Raw genomic sequence first — 16276 nt, 5'->3', positions numbered from 1 at the left:
TATGTGGATGGAGCAATATGTGTGGTTAACTTTGTGCCCACTCTCTAAATTATCTTTGTGTTTGCTAATGATACACCGATGAGTTTGAATAAATTGTTTTTTATTATACAACTTTGCTCTATTACATTTCATGACATTCTTACAAAAATATACTATCCCAATATATTTACACAGATATATTTATTAGCATCTATAGCATTTATCTTGTCAGAAGTCTACCCTTAGGGACTTACCTGGCGGTCCAGTGGTTAAGACTCCATGCTTCCACAGCAGGGGGCATGTGTTCGATCCCTGGTCGGGGAACTAAGATCCCACATGTCGTGCAGTGAGGCCAAAAAACAAACCAACAAACAAACAAACAAAAATCTATCCCTAATGACATACTCTTAAATTGGTATAGAAATCCTTTAAGACATTCCATGTGGATTGTTTGTTATATATTTTTTCTTCTTTCCATTGATTTGTACATTCCCTGTGTGAAACTATAAAAGTTGAACTATTTCCCTAAAAGACAAAATCTGTGACCCTACAAATACTAGTGATTTGTCTTACAGTGGAATTAGAGAAAACGCTAATCAATACAATTTATATATCACTTTCTCATTAACTAAGCTGACTCTATCTATTAATGTCGCCCTTTTTTCTAGGAACAATTCTGCAAAATCAAAGGCTATCTGGAAGAAGAACTAGACTACAGGAAACAAGCTCTCGACCAAGCATATATGGTAGGTACAACAAGCATTGGAGACACTCCGAGTGTTTACGATTACATGCTCTGGAGTAAAGCATCCTGTGTAATTTGTCATGTCATGTATTTGAATAGACCACAACGTGCAGCTCATTTATTCAGAGTTTTCCAGTTCTCATTCTAGAACAAATATATCTCTAGTTCTTTGCTGTTACAATACTCTTATAATAGTTAATAAATATTTCATTATACTTGATTTTTTAAAAAATTGAATTGTGTTGTTAAATAATATTTAAATAAACAACAGATTGGATGGCAATGTAGATTAAAGAGAAATTTTATTAAATCAAATCTGATTGTTGGGGAGCCTAGTCTAGGGGTAGAATAATGATGTATTTAATGTGATACATATTTTTAATTCATTTATTTCTGACAACAACCCTAAGAGGTATAGGGAATATTATTATTTATATATTACATATGAGAAAATGAAGGCTTAGAGAGAGAAAGAACTTGGCCCAGCTTGGTACACAAGTAGGTAGTGTTTAGATCTGACTCCAGACATTGTGGCCTTAACTACCGTCATCCAGCCACAGTAAGAATATATGGGTATGTATAAAATGGATAACTAATAAGAACCTGCTGTATAAAAAAATAAATAAAATTTAAAAATTAAAAAATATATATATATGGGGAAATGGGCTGTGCCTTTTTCTCTCCTCCAGAAGATTGTGCTGAAGGAGGAGCACATTTGATCCACCCCCCGAACCAAATTCATAAAGCATCATTCCTAATATTGGACTACAGCTTGCACTTCTTCTCTCCGTGTGGACACCACCCTGCCCCCCACCGTAATACACTGTAATGACTCAAGAGAAAAAGAGGAACATTTTGAGGAGTTGCTAGTAGAGGTTTTTATAATGCTTTCCTGGAAGCAGCCTGAGTCACTTTTGGGAAAAGAGTGAAGCACTTAGCCCCTGCTTATATCAAAGATGAATTAGTACTCCCCACCCAAGATGAATAAGAGATTCTGAGCACTGATGATGGGGAAAGGAGAGGATGAGTATTGGCCGCTGATTAGAGAATAAAGAAGGAGGTAATTTTTCCCTCCCTTCCTATCCTTTTAGCCTTGCCTTCTCTACCTACACACGGTAAGATTAAACTGCATGTGTGTGTGTTCCAGGACTGAAGACTCATTCAGATAATTATTAATATATTTAACTTTTAAGAGATGAGACCTGCTTAGTCCAGGACAGGAGCCTGGAGAACATCCCTCACCAGGGCGTGTCCTTTCGCCTATGTCAGAGTCACAGGGGATAAGATGATAGATTTTGGAAACTGTATCTGAAGCATGTGAAAGAAAAGAAAACTGGGGTATAAGAAGCAGTAGACTCTTCATCTAAAAAAGAAAAACCTCAAGGAAGCATTTTATAGCTAGAGCAACTATAAATCTCAGAGTATTAAAAAACAGACCAACTCCAAAGACTCTAGGCTATATTTCTCAATTGTTATTTTTATAAGAAAAAAATGGAGACTATAAAGCCATCTTCAGAGGTGTGTCATGTGGAAGAGAGGTGGCATTGTGTGTGTGAAATACCTCCAATTTCAAGTATTTTACTCCAACTTGGACCACTTTTCAATGCTTATTTATAAAAATATGGCCACCACGATAGATGTCTTTAAATATCTGTCAAATGAAAGAGAGAACAAACTTATTTTCAGCTACATTTGAGAATAGAAGGATATACAGTTATTATAACAAAGTAAGGACTTGCTAAAAATGAAAAGTATGTGACATGGACAGGATCACAAGAAAAAGAACAAACTCTCCATCATCGGAGTAGTTCACGTATTGGCTAGATGATCCTTATGGCATCTTATAAAGGGGATCATCAAAAGGATATTTAAGGTGGAGAAGCTTTTTTTTTTTTTAAATTATTTATTTTTGGCTGAGTTGGGTCTTCATTGCTGCACGCGGGCTTTCTCTAGTTGTGGCGAGTGGGGGGCTACTCTTCGTTGCGGTGCGCAGGCTTCTTTTTTTATATATAAATTTATTTTATTTACTTATTTTTGGCTGTGTTGGGTCTACATTGCTGCGTGCGGGCTTTCTCTAGTTGTGGCGAGCGGGGGCTATTCTTCGTTGCGGTGCGCGGGCTTCTCATTGCGGTGGCTTCTCTTGTTGTGGAGCACAGGCTCTAAGCAAGCAGGCTTCAGTAGTTGTGGCACACGGGCTCAGTAGTTGTGGCTCGTGGGCTCTAGAGCACAGGCTCAGTAGATGTGGCGCATGGGCTTAGTTGCTCTGTGGCATGTGGGACCTTCCCGGACCAGGGCTCGAACCCGTGTCCCCTGCACTGGCAGGCAGATTCTTAACCACTGCGCCACCAGGGAAGTCCCAGTGTGTGGGCTTCTCATGGCAGTGGCTTCTCTTGTTGCGGAGCACAGGCTCTGGGAGTGCGGGCTTCAGTAGTTGTGGTGCACAGGGTCAGTAGTTGTGGTGCACAGGCTCCAGAGCTCAGGCTCAGTAGCTGTGGCGCACGGGCTTAGTTGCTCTTCGGCACGTGGGATCTTCCCAGACCAGGGATCAAACCCTTGTCCCCTGCACTGACAGACAGATTCTTAACCACTGCACCATCAGGATAGTCCCTAAGCTGGATAAGCTTTGAAATTTATTTTGTTGCTAGGATCCTGTGAGACTAAAATAATACATCCCTCCACATGTACACACATGTGTACATTCACACACCACACGTAAGATGCTAAATTCCAAGGTTTTCTAATTCTATTTGCCAGAGAATCCAGGAACTAGAAGCGACTTTGTACAATGCTCTGCAGCAAGAAACTGTTATCAAGTTTGGTGAATTATTAACCGAAAAACAGCAAGAGGAGCTGAGGACAGCAGTGGAAAAGTTACGGCGGCAGATGCTGAGGAAGAGCAGAGAGTACGACTGTCAGATTCTACAGGAGAGAATGGAGCTCTTACAGCAAGCCCATCAGGTGAGGATGTAGTCACTACATCTGTGTTGGGTGGTACTAAGAAAATGGGACCAAGTGCTCAGTACATAGTGTTGAGTATAAGTATGGAGAAGCCTGGGAGCTAGAAGCTATTTTCAAAGAGTAAAATAAGTAACTGTTGTTTTCCACCTACACTCAGAAACAGGACCATGGTTTTATAATGAATTAATCTGAAGAGAATTGGCACTTCAGAAGCACTGTGTCATGCTACTGTTTTTGCGACTACTTTGTCATGAAACACCCCTTGAATCTCATGGAGCCTGATTATGTCCCTTATGCTGGGAAGGGACTCTCTGGGACTCAGTCCAGGACACAGATAATGCTTCCCCGCTGTTACTCATCCCAGTCCATAACCTAGCCTGATCAAATAATCCGAAGAGGGTAAAAGGGAACAAGGACCTTTCTCTTTATTCCCAGAATAAACAGCAACAGCAACAAGGCATGGAAGCTGCCTCTTACTTACTGGCCTGTGCTATAGGTCAGGAGCTAAACTAAGGGCTCTACTTCTATTGTTTCATTTAATCTTGGCAATAGCCCACTACTGTAAGTATTCTCATTATCCCAGCTTAAGAGATCATGATACTGAAGAAAAGAGTGCTTAGGTGATTGGCCCAAGATGACAGATAGTAAGCAACAGAGCCAGAATTACACCCCAGATCGGCCTGACTCCAAGGCCAGTGCACATAAACATGGCACTGTGCTGTCTTCTACAGCTTGAATCATCTATAATTTATATGATTTATCTAGACTGGCAAGGCTCAAAATAAACACCCAATATTAACTTATAGCCAAAATTCTTAATTCCAACTATTTGTTCATGTCACAGATTGACAGGCAAAGACTAGGGTCCTGGTCAAAAAGCAGATTCTGAAATAATTCCAGAATTGAAAGTTCCAAGCTAGGGTATTCGGTACTCATAAGCTGAAATGAGCAACTGGTACGAAATCCAGATGGGCTCTACGAGAGGTAAGAATCACGTGGTCATTAGAGATCAAGGTGAGTAGAAAAGGAACAGGGGTGATTTTTTGTGGATCTTTACAGGCTAACAAATTACCCAAGTTAACAGGGAACTCTGAAGCCATTTTGTCCCAGAGATGATAAACACATGCATGTTTGTTTCACTGGTTCTTGAGATTCCATCATAAAGGTTTGGATTTTGACTCTGAAGAGAGTTTTAAAGCTTTCAATAATAGACTGTGCGGTATCATTGCATTAATGCAGGCATTCTTCCCTTCTATAAGGGAATGAACATGTCCTCTGCATAAATTTCTCAGGCTGCAATAGCATTTAATTAATTTCAGCAAAGAAGGAGGTGTGTCATAGAACCGCAGAAGTGTTTATTTTTAAGATGGACAAATAGTTATCTAAATTTTTTTATGATTAAAGCCTTGTCAATGCTTTTGTGTCTCTTCAGTCAGCTAAGGTACTTCACTCCCAAAAGAGATGGTCCTGTTTGTTTTGTTTTAAGTTACCCAGTCTGAACTGTTAAGTACATTGTATTTCTAAGCCTCAGAGAGTTTCATTGACATTTTCTGTCTCCCAACCAGATATTCATTAGAATATGCCTTTCCAGTTATTTCTTACTTTCCTTTCAATCAGTAGCTTTGATTTGAGAGAATTATTCCAGAAAGCATTGGCCAGGATTTGTCATATATAAGTTTATAATGCAGTCTAAATTCTAGAGCATATCACTAACCACTCATTAGACATTTCTGTTTGAATGTTTTAGAGTGAACTCAAATGAAACATACCTAAACACACATTCTTATCCTTATTTCTCCCTTCTCTCCCCATCTGCCTGTCTTGGTTAGTAGAGCTACCATATGTCAAAGCACTCAAGCTGAAAACCCTGGGGTCTCCCCTGTCCTTCTCCCCTTTTCTGATGTCATATTCTTCCTCAAAAGCCTCCATGACCCCAATTTCCGGTTGAGTCTAGTCGTGCTATCTCCAGGTCCTTCAGTAGCTGGCTACTCCTCCCCTAAAACCCAGATTTGAGACAATCTTCATAGCTTACCTTTCTCTCTGTTCATGCAGAACTCTTCCCGTACCCCTTAGGCCATGATTTCCCACCTCCAAGCCTTTGTTTTCCTGATTGCTCACCCCAAAATGTCTTTCAGAGTCTGCTGCACTTATCCAAATCTTCTCATTTTTCAGTTTAGATCCAGCTCTTCAGAATGCTCTCCCTGATGAACACAATGAACTACATACTACTGAAAAAATCGACATTCCATACCCTTTTCATACACTCATTCAGAACCATTTATTGAGGGCCTGCTTGTGCTGGGTGCTGGGAATGTGATGGTGGAGAAAGACATAAAGGTCATTGTTCTCATGTATCCTACCGATGAAGAGGGGAAAAGCAACAGCGCAAATGAGCAATAGCCAGGGCAATTTCAGAGAGTGGCAATAAGTGCTCTGAAGATGTGTGCATGTGTGTGTCAGAGAGAGAGAGAGAGGGAGGGAGGGAGGGAGAGGGAGAGAATGAGAGTGAGTTTGGGAGTAGGATTAGCCACTCTAGACTGGCTGATCAGAGCAGGCCTCTCTGAAAATGTCGAAATCCCAAGAAATCAGCCACGCAAAGATTTTGGCGAGGTGTCCCAGAAGTTAGGGTCAGCAGGGGCTAAGTCTCTATCATGGGAATGTTTGGAATATTTAAGGAGCAGAGAGAAGGCCAGTATGGCAGGGGCACATGGAGCCAAGGGAAGGTGGTTATGAGATGAATCTGGAGAGGTGAGACAGGCCAAGGTCATGCTGGGCCTTGAAGGAGTTTGCGTTTTATTCTGAGAGCAACTTGGCTAACTGTCCCTCTCCCTCTTCCTCGCCCCCTTAAAACTCAAGGACTGCCGTGATCATTTCACACTCTAAGAGTTCACACTGGCTGCTATAGGTGGATGTAGGATGCACAAGATTAGAAGCAGGAAGAGCCGGCAGTAACCTCTCACACAGTCATGATGGGGGACTTGGTGTACTTAGTAGCAGTAGAGACCAAAAGTCGTAGAAAAGGGATCTATTTTGGACTCCATAGAGTTTACTGTGAGACTGGATGGCAGGCTGGCAAGCAGATGGGACGGAAAAAGACATAAAGCCCGCAGCACACAGTGGAGCTTACCTAACTCATTGAATAAATATGTATACGCAGCTTCTTTGTGCTAAACACTGTACTGGGTATTAGAGGTTGGCGATGAGGTTGTGCATAGCTTCGCCATTGTTTACTTTTTCTGCTTAATCTGTTTGTCCCTGTGTTTTACATTTTTTCTCCCCATCTGGATGTGATAGTTCTTTGAGATCAGGAACTAATTGATGCCTTGCCTGTATTCTCCATCACATCCAGCACAGTCCTGAACATGTGAGAAGGTGCCCAACAAGCACAGGCTTGGTGGCTGCATAGATGCCGTAGTAATCTCATGATTTTGTAGTGCTTGCCTCTACATCCAGCAGACATAAGAAGGAAGTTCTTGCACACTCAAGGTACAAACAGCTAGCAAATTTATCCTTTCACTGTGTAGCTTTGGAGCATAAGCCGCACTATGGAAATACAAGCACACACATCACACACATTTATCATTCACTGTCACACACATCAGCATTCATTGTCACATAATTTCATGGTCCTTCTGACAAAACACACCCTCCTCTCCTGCACAGACCTCACCCTCTTTCCTTTAAAGCAGGGTTTCCCAGTCTCTGCACTACTGACATTTTGGGCCTGATGATTCTTTATGGGGGGGTGGAGACTGATCTGTGGATTTCCCAGTCTCTGCATTACTGACATTTTGGGCCTGATGATTCTTTATGGGGGGGGTGGGGGTTGGAGACTGATCTGTGTACTGCAGGATGTTTAGCAGCATCTTTGGCCTCTACCCCTTAGGTGCTAGTTGCACCCCTTCCCCCAGTTGTGACCAGTGATCACATGTGATTCAAAACTGTCCAGAAATTAGATAGTGGTGATGGTTGCACAACTTTGTGAATATACTAAAACCACTGAATATTACACTTTAAAATAAATTAACTAACTTTTTTAAATGTCCAGACATTGCCAGATGTCATCTGGGGTGCAAACTCACCCCCAGTTGAGAACCACTTTAGAGAGAGGAAGATATGATTTCCAAGTTCAACTGTTCTTTGTTCTAGCTTCCCTTTTGTCTCCCCACATTGCATTGTAAAACCTCTCCTTCTATATTATCACGTTGTTTAGCTTCCACTGTTTTCTTCTTAAACTCCAGTTCTCCATTTTCTAATTATTCCCAAAAGAGGCATTAAATTACAAGCTTGCCCTGTGTAACCCTGGACCATGAACATACAAGGTCTTTAGATTGCCAGAAGGAAATTTGAAGACTCTTTTCACTTATAAATTAGTCTATGTAATGTCAATTTCAAATCTGTGCTATTTAAATTACTGGAATTTTGTTATAGTTTACAGGTAATTTCAAAGACAGTTCTGGAACTTTTTTGTCTTCAGGATTACTTGTGTTATTCTTGTTATGTTTGGGGTTTTTTTTCCCCTAGTTTATCAGTTCCTTCTTTTGAATTTTTTTGAAGTGGATTCGCTACCTTGTTTTGTGAAAATTGGTCAGTCCTGTTTCGTGAGGAAATTCCACCCTGAAACAGATTTGAAATAAGGTTGGAAAAAAAAAAAAGGTAGAACAGAAACCGATGGGATAGTTGCATTTGTGTGAGCCAGTTTTAGCCATTTTTTAATGAGGTAATGAACAACCAAAAACCTTAATCAAATGGTTTACAACAAAATTTGTTTCTTGCTCTCTAGTTCTGGGACATACAGCTGTCTCTACAAGGATGTGGCTTTCCCACATCTCACTCCCACTCATGTTCCACTGGCCAAAACAGGTCTCCTGACCAAGCCCAAGGACAGTGGGGTGAGAATCATGCCTCTCTCACAGGGAAGGGGTCTTCAGGGATAGATTGACCCAGAAGAGAAAGGGATGGCAAATATTTTTAAAATATAATCAGTGAAAATGATTTTCACTGTGAGTACGGGTAATTTTTGAAAAATGCAATAACCCACTGGGTATAGAAAAACGTATATGTGACATTTCCAGATATTATGTTTTTATAGAAAGTTCTGTGTTTTAGGTTGGTGAATGATCTTCTTGTTTAACTTAACAGACTGAAAAGCTTCTTTTTCCCATCCCTTTCTTTTTCAGAGAATTCGTGACTTAGAAGATAAAACAGACATCCAGAAAAGACAGATAAAGGACTTAGAAGAAAAGGTACATGTGAAGTTCAATATGTATTTCAATCTTTATTTTTTAGATCAGACAATAATATTGTTTTCACTCACCGTGTTTTCTTTCTTCTCAGCTATTGTGTATCTTGTGTAGGCAGGTATAGTTACAGCAAAGGTAAACTCTGCCTGTAGTCAGGCACCAGGATTCTAGCAAAGCTTCTGCCTTCAGTTACATTTTTGCCTTTTGTGTTGATTCCTGTCCTTTTCTATCAGTGTTTTCTTTCCTCAGTTTTCCCTTTCCCATCTTCACTTCTTTGCCAAAAGTTTCTTCTGAGTTTTGTTACTCTACGTTCCTCTTCCTTTTTAAAATCTTTTTAGTCCCTTTTTAAAGAAGTCTTTCCCATTATTCATAAAAAGCCCTTCCTCCTTGTGCTGCAATTTCACCTCAATAATACATTCAGAAATTTAGATTGACACATGAAAACTATGCCCTCATGTCACTTCCCCAGTGGTCTGAGAGAGGAACTGCTTCTTCCAAGTCAGCCAACACTTTTGGCAGGGGTGGGGGTGAGGTAAAGAGGGCATTTGGAATTGTGTGTGTTCTGGGAGAAGGGAGAGGGCTAGCGCAGGGATGCTCCTTAGCTACAGTGAGTTCAACAGTCTTGCATAACAAAGAATTATCCTGCCTGCGATGCCAGGGGCACCCGGCCAAGGAACACAGCAGGGATGGCAAGAGGTGTTCTATGGAGTTCCAGTCTCATTGACTGGAAGTAGCAGCCTGAATCCCTGTGTTGCGAAAAAGCATGGTTGTTTTGCAGTATCTCATGGGCACCCAAGAAGCAAATAGCAAACCACCTGCCATTTCTGAGATAGTGATTAGAATTTGGTTCATTCCAAATGGCTTTTATCGTTGCCCTTATGTGCGCTCAAAGGCCACTGCTAGGGTCCAGTAGCCAAACAATCAGCCACCTAGATTCTTATGTAGTCTGGGTCTTCATGTACTTATTTGAGCTTGGGTAAGTGACTTTACCCACTGTGTCTAAGCCATATCTATTCAATAGGGATGGTAACACTCACCCTCACCTCCTCTCATGGGTTCCATGAGGAAAAAAATGAGGTCACTTACATGAAAATTAGGAAATACTAAAAAAGTATAAGTCAAATTAAAGTATATTTTTTAAAATTTCCAAATGTAAAGTTACATATCTTATACAAAATTTTAAATTTGAATTTTCCTCTTTTCCAAACTGTGCTATTTAGTTCTTCAGGGTAAGAGTGTAGTAAATGAAAAGCTGCATCTAATTTCCCAGTGTTTGGCAGAAAGACCCATAGAAAGCAGGGGTTGTCCACAGTTTCCCTGGCTGTCAAAGGACACACCTGCTATCTTCCATTTTCCACGTATTTAAATGGCTACCCTTGGTCCTAGTCAGTCTCTCTGCTAATTTGTAAACAGTCCTGGGGTAGCTCAAGGAGGAAGCTGCCAGCTCTTCCCCAGAAACTTTGTTCAGTTCAGTCCCCACTTAACTGAGGAAAAACAAACAAATAAAGGAATTTTCTAACATCTAGTCAGGTCACCACCCTAGCCAAATTAAATGTGAACTTTTCATTTTACAGGCCTGAACTTCCTAAATATTTATGATAATAGGTTAATGTACTTAACAGAAAATGACGATTATTTAGCTATCAAAGCAGCATATTCCATATGTAGTACTAAACTAAGCCACTTCAAAAACAATCCAGTTGGTTTTTGATTAGAGGTTAGAATGACAGATGAGGTTTATAAAGTACCTTCTATTCACTTGACCTCAATTCTACTCATCCACAAGCATAGTGAAAAGGCTAAAGATCACTTATGTCAGGGATAGTCTTCATTCTTTCCCCTGGAGTACTTGAACACCTTCTCAGGGTACATATAGTATTCCTTCTTTGTTCCTAATTCCAGTGAGTATAAATCAGGTGGTAAAAACAAACATAGCAAAATTGCTTCCCACGTGCCGCTCTTCACCATCCAAGGCACTTCCACATTCATCATCTCATTTGATGATGAATTAGCATCATCCATTATAATTATTGTTATAATAAATAATAATTAATTATAATTATCCTGAGAAACGTACCACAGATATTATGTTCCCCTTTTATACAGATAATAAAACAAAGGCTCAGAGACATTAAACAACTTTCCCCAAATCATATAACCAGTCTATGGCAAATCAAGACCAGAGGTCAGGTATCCGACCCTAAGTGCCACAGCCTGCCTACCACATAGCATGGAATTTAGACTCTCATTGTAAATCAAGTGATGGGCGTCCCCTCATGCCCAGAGAGGTAGCTCTGACACCTGACCTTCTCATGGGAATAGTGGAAGCCTTCCATTCCTCTCCTCCATCCACTCCTGTTCCATGTGCCATCCTATTACTATCCATCTTCAAGGAATGGGAAAAAAAAAAGGACAGAGTTTCTGCTTTTCATAGTACTAGACCAGTCACTAATACATGGCTCTTCACACCATGTCTATAACTTGTTCATGCAATTTTGCCACAGGGAAGCGAGAGCCTTATAAGTATGGCATTAAAGGAAATATGCAAATAATATGCCCAATATGAGACTGCCATACAGGACCCTATTCAAAAATGTCATGACCAACAGAAGGCTCCTGAAGTGTGATAACAAGGCAAAAGACTTCATGACTCTGTAAATCACCGAGGAAATCAGTATTCGAAAAAACTGATCTGACCTATGACATTTTATAATTAGTATACAGTTGGTTTTCTACCAGTGCTACACAAGCATGTTTTCCATCCAAGTATCTGCTTCTCCGGTGAAGGTTCTTGGTGAAGAGAGAAATATCGGACTCCATTTAACTTCTATGAGTCAAATAAGGAGAAATCTATCTCAGAAGCATGACAGCCTGGAACGGCAGCGTCCATTCACTGTGTGTAGTTACCTCTGATGAATAAACATAGTTCATACCAGTAGGAGGACCACATATCCTCACTCAACCAGGACAGACCCAGGTTATACCTGTTGCCCTGACGTAATTACTAATACAATTCCATTTCCCTCTGAGGAGTGCCCCACTGTGGATAAGTGATCATATGTTTACCCTACAGATTAATACCTTAGTCCTAAAACCTAACACGTTAATCAAATAACGATAGCATTGAGTGATTGTGTACACTTTGATCATTTTTAATTTTTTAAATTACCCTCTCACACATTAAAAATAGAGACAATAACATGTAATAGAGTAGGACTTGGAAGGTCTAACCTCTAGGCTTCACTATACCATCAGATTATAGGCAATTAGACTATTGATTAACTGCTCTGTGCTTATTTTTCTTACTTATAAAATTAGGAGCTTAGGCCGATGACCTGTTAAGACCCTCTCAGAGTTCTAAAATGTATCAGTCGATGTTAGTTGAACACCAGTTATTCATTGCATTGCTTTACCAGTGGATAAATAACAGGTATGGTTTTTTGAAATAAAAGGTGTTTGGTGTATATATGAGAAATGGTCAGATTTGAGCAAAGTGGAAAAGCTGAGGTTTTGTACGACCTGAATGGCAGTACAGAAATTCAGATTTACATAATCTTCTTCTTTTTCTTCTGCAGTTTCTGTTTCTATTCTTGTTCTTCTCTCTTGCCTTTATTCTATGGCCTTGATGTCAAGGTGCCTCTTACAGGTAAGATTCCATTTAATTCTCAAAATGTGCTTCTAAGAGGTATTTGATAAGAAGGATGCTGCATATAGTTACTATGCCCATGTTTTTTTTAAAAAAATACACTGGGTATTTAAATGCCATAAACTGAGAAATAGATCCAGTCCATTTGGGTGATTATTAAAGAAATGAAGCGACCATGAAGCATGATGGAAATCAAGAACTTTTTTCTAGCTAACTGTCTTGCTTTGGGAAGTCATCATGTCTGTGGATCTGTGAATTCTCATTGTAGCCCCTCATTACACTGAAAGAGTCGTTTCTGTATCTGCAAAGTAAAAAAAAATGAGTATGTTTTTAGTCTCTCTTTCCAGGTTGAAAATTCTGCTTCTGTAAATCTAACAAGTTAAAAATGACTGATTTTTTTAACCCTTTCTCCCAGTCCCTCTTCATCAGGACTCAGGAAAAAAGACTGTTTAGGGAAATTGGATCTTGTTTTAAAATAAGATAGTTTTCAATGTCAATTTAGAAAAAAATGAAGACTCACTATTATTATATTATCAAGTCAATTTCTTATGAATACAAGTATAAATCATCTTAGACAGTGATTCCCAATGCTATTAAAAATACAGATTCCAAAGCCTTACCTCCGATTTAATGAAGCAGATTACTAGACGTGGGGATGAGACAGAGGGTGAGAGAGGTGGAGAGTAAAGATTGATCTATATTTTTAACAAGCATACCAGGTGATTCTGATGTCTGCCCAGGTACAGAAACCACAAACCTTAACACCATTATTTAAAAATAAACAAGGGCTAGCTGCTATTCTAAATCTGTTTACCATGGTGTGTGTCCACTTTGGTTATCCTATTAAGTTATATTATGCAGGGATCTTTCGTGGACCTCACGTTACTTAACATTTTCTATAACAAGTTGAAAAATGGAAGAGAGACACTTTCTCTCTCTGTGGGTATCAACTCTGTTACCTGGATGTGAAACAGAAAAGCAAAAGTACTTTAACATGACCTGATACAAGGAAAGAGTGAAGCAGATATCCCCAGAAAGTTGTATCCTCATATACCCAACTCCCTGGCTTTATTCCTTCCTCCAAAAGATTTTCTTTTCAGACTGAAAATTATCCTCTGTCTGACAAGAAGGGTGGTAACCTTGCAGCACATAAAGAAGAGGACTTAGTTTCTTAAACTGAATGAGAATATCTAAAGAGAAATAGGTGAGATTCTCTAGGAAAGGATCAAAATGGCCAGAGCATGAGAAAACAAACAGCCCTCCCATCCCCCAAATAACAGTCAATCAATCAATCAATCAATGAGGCAAATAAAGTTCATTGAGACACAAGTACTACATGGTAGCGTAGGGAAGAAAAATCAAACTTATACATAAATACTAGCTAGGAAATGAGTAGGCTTGAACATTAATATCAATAATGACTAACAATTACATGCTAGGTGCTGTTCTAAGCAATAGATACATTAATCCTCACAAAACCCCCTAGAAAGTAGGTGTTGCTTTTATTTCTTTTTTTAAAAGTTGGAGAAACTACAGCATGTGATTCTCCCAAGACCATATAGCTACAGTGGGCAGGACTAGGATTTGTACCCAGACAGGCTCACGCCAGAGTCCACTTTTAACACCATTCTGCCTCACAGATGAAAGAGGGCCTTTCTCTCACATTTTGAGCATTATTTACATTCATATATATCAGCAATCACAGGGGTCCTGTCTACAATCTGTGTACTACTACATAGCTCTTGGGTTTTGAAATTGCAATGTGCTCATCTCCATACCTTTTCCAATTGTTTGTAACTCCTCGAGGGATATACAAAATTTGATTTGCTTTTCCTCCAGAGGCGTGCGTGGTTGACACTTAGGAATGGTCAAATGAAAAAATGCAATTATAATTAATAATAATAATATAGCAAATTAATGTGGCAGTGAATCTGGGTAGTAAAAATATGTAGAGGAAAAAGGCTGAGTAGAGTGTACAGCTTTGAAGTTAACTCTAGTGTTAAGTTTGAATCCTGCCATATACTAGCTATGTCATGGTAGGTTTAGACCAAGATTAGGTTTCCTATTCCATAAAATGGTTATAATTATATTAACTCCAGCATGGCATTATGTTGAAAGAATTAAATAAGATTATACATATAAAGGATTTGCCACATTGACTGGCACATGGTTCAGTAATCAGCAACTCTTAGCTATTATAAAAAAGAAAAAAAAAGTTGGCTGTCACATTTACTGAGTTTGCAAATATACAAGTTTGAAAATAAAACCTCTAAGTACTGCCGAGTAGTTTACTACCTAAACCAAAAGGAGTAGTTACCTTTTCATCTCTTCTTTTCCGAGAATAATCTGGATTTCAATAATACAAGGGAATAAAACGTTACTGGAAAGTGATTAATGCTACTTATATGTCCAAAGCAGGCAAGAGAGAGGTAGGAGGAAGTAAGGAAGAAAAGTGCTTTCTTATTGGCGGGTAGTAAGAGCATGCTGCAAATAACCACAAAAATATTTTTCCTATTAAATTAAAGATTTATATTCTGCTCTAAACCTAAGACTAACTTAAATTGTATATAAAGATAGCCTCCTTAAAATGAAATGACTTACGCTTCTTTCCTTGTAGCAATTACCTAAGTCATTCTTGTCAGTGATGAACTAGAAGCTGCTGAAGGCTCCTAACTCCTTACTGCTTTCAGTGGTTGCTGACTAAATAACTCCGTTCACGCGTCATCGTGGGACTTTTACCTTAAGTAGGGGAACCCCACGTAGTTTCAGGAGATACCATCTGCTCATACATTCATTTTTTTCCTTCCAGTTTTTTTGTGATATTATTGACATACAACACTGTATAAGTTGAAGGTACACAGCATAATGATTTGACTTACATATATTGTGAAATGATTATCACAGTAAATTTAGTGAGCATCTACAGAATTAAAGAAATAGAAAAAAATTTTTTTCTTGTGATGAGAACTCTTAGAATTTACTCTCAACAACTTTTATATATAATATACAATCACATTAATTATATTTATCATGTTGTACATAATATCCCTAGAACTTATTTATAACTGGAAGTTTGTACCTTTTGATTGTGCATCCAGTACCTCTTCCCCCTACCCCTCGCCCCTAGTAATCACAAATCTGATCCCTTTTTCTATGAGTTTCTTTGCTTGTTTTTGAAGTATAACTGACCTATAACATTATGTTAGTTCCTGTTACACAACATAGTGATTCGATATTTCTGTACATTTCAAAATGACAATCACAATAAGTCTAGTTACAAGCTGCCATACAAAGATACTACAACTTATTGACTATATTCCCCACATTGTACATTTCATACCCAAGGCTCGTTTATGTTGCAACTGGAAGTTTGTACCTCTTAATCTCCTTCATGTATTTCTTTCCTCCAAGTATTCTGTATTTTTATTCTAATAAATAGTGTACCACTAATTCTTCCATGTTAGACACTTACACAGGAAGGCAAAGGAAACAAGAAAATGAGAGGACTGCAGAAATAGCTATCACCAGGTTAGTTGTTACATCCAGGTTACAATGACCATTGAAAATCCTCCTCTTCTGAGGAGGGATGGATTAGTGAAGAACAAAACAGAACCAGCTTTGTTCATTTTGAAGTTGGGAAGACCAGACAGAGAACAGGTGAGCGTGATTCTTCATCCACATATTCTAGTTCATTTTTAATGATAC

The 16276-nt window shown here is 39.1% G+C and overlaps 1 protein-coding gene across 2 annotated transcripts in view; it reads left to right on the top strand.

Annotated features, from left to right (window-relative positions):
• JAKMIP2 (janus kinase and microtubule interacting protein 2) overlaps positions 1-16276 on the top strand; it is a 171755-nt gene that overhangs the window by 143112 nt on the left and 12367 nt on the right. For both annotated transcript variants that reach the window (XM_060296408.1, XM_060296407.1), the window contains 4 exons: positions 648-725; positions 3479-3682; positions 8863-8928; positions 12501-12571. In XM_060296408.1, coding sequence (XP_060152391.1) covers positions 648-725; positions 3479-3682; positions 8863-8928; positions 12501-12551 — 399 coding nt within the window. In that variant the 3' untranslated portion in view covers positions 12552-12571. The remainder of the gene's footprint in view (positions 1-647; positions 726-3478; positions 3683-8862; positions 8929-12500; positions 12572-16276) is intronic.

This window comes from Globicephala melas, chromosome 3 (genome assembly GCF_963455315.2).
Source record: "Globicephala melas chromosome 3, mGloMel1.2, whole genome shotgun sequence".
Classification (NCBI taxonomy): domain Eukaryota; kingdom Metazoa; phylum Chordata; class Mammalia; order Artiodactyla; family Delphinidae; genus Globicephala; species Globicephala melas.
The sequence above is the reverse complement of the archived record's forward strand: the minus strand, read 5'-3'. Positions and strand labels throughout refer to the sequence as shown.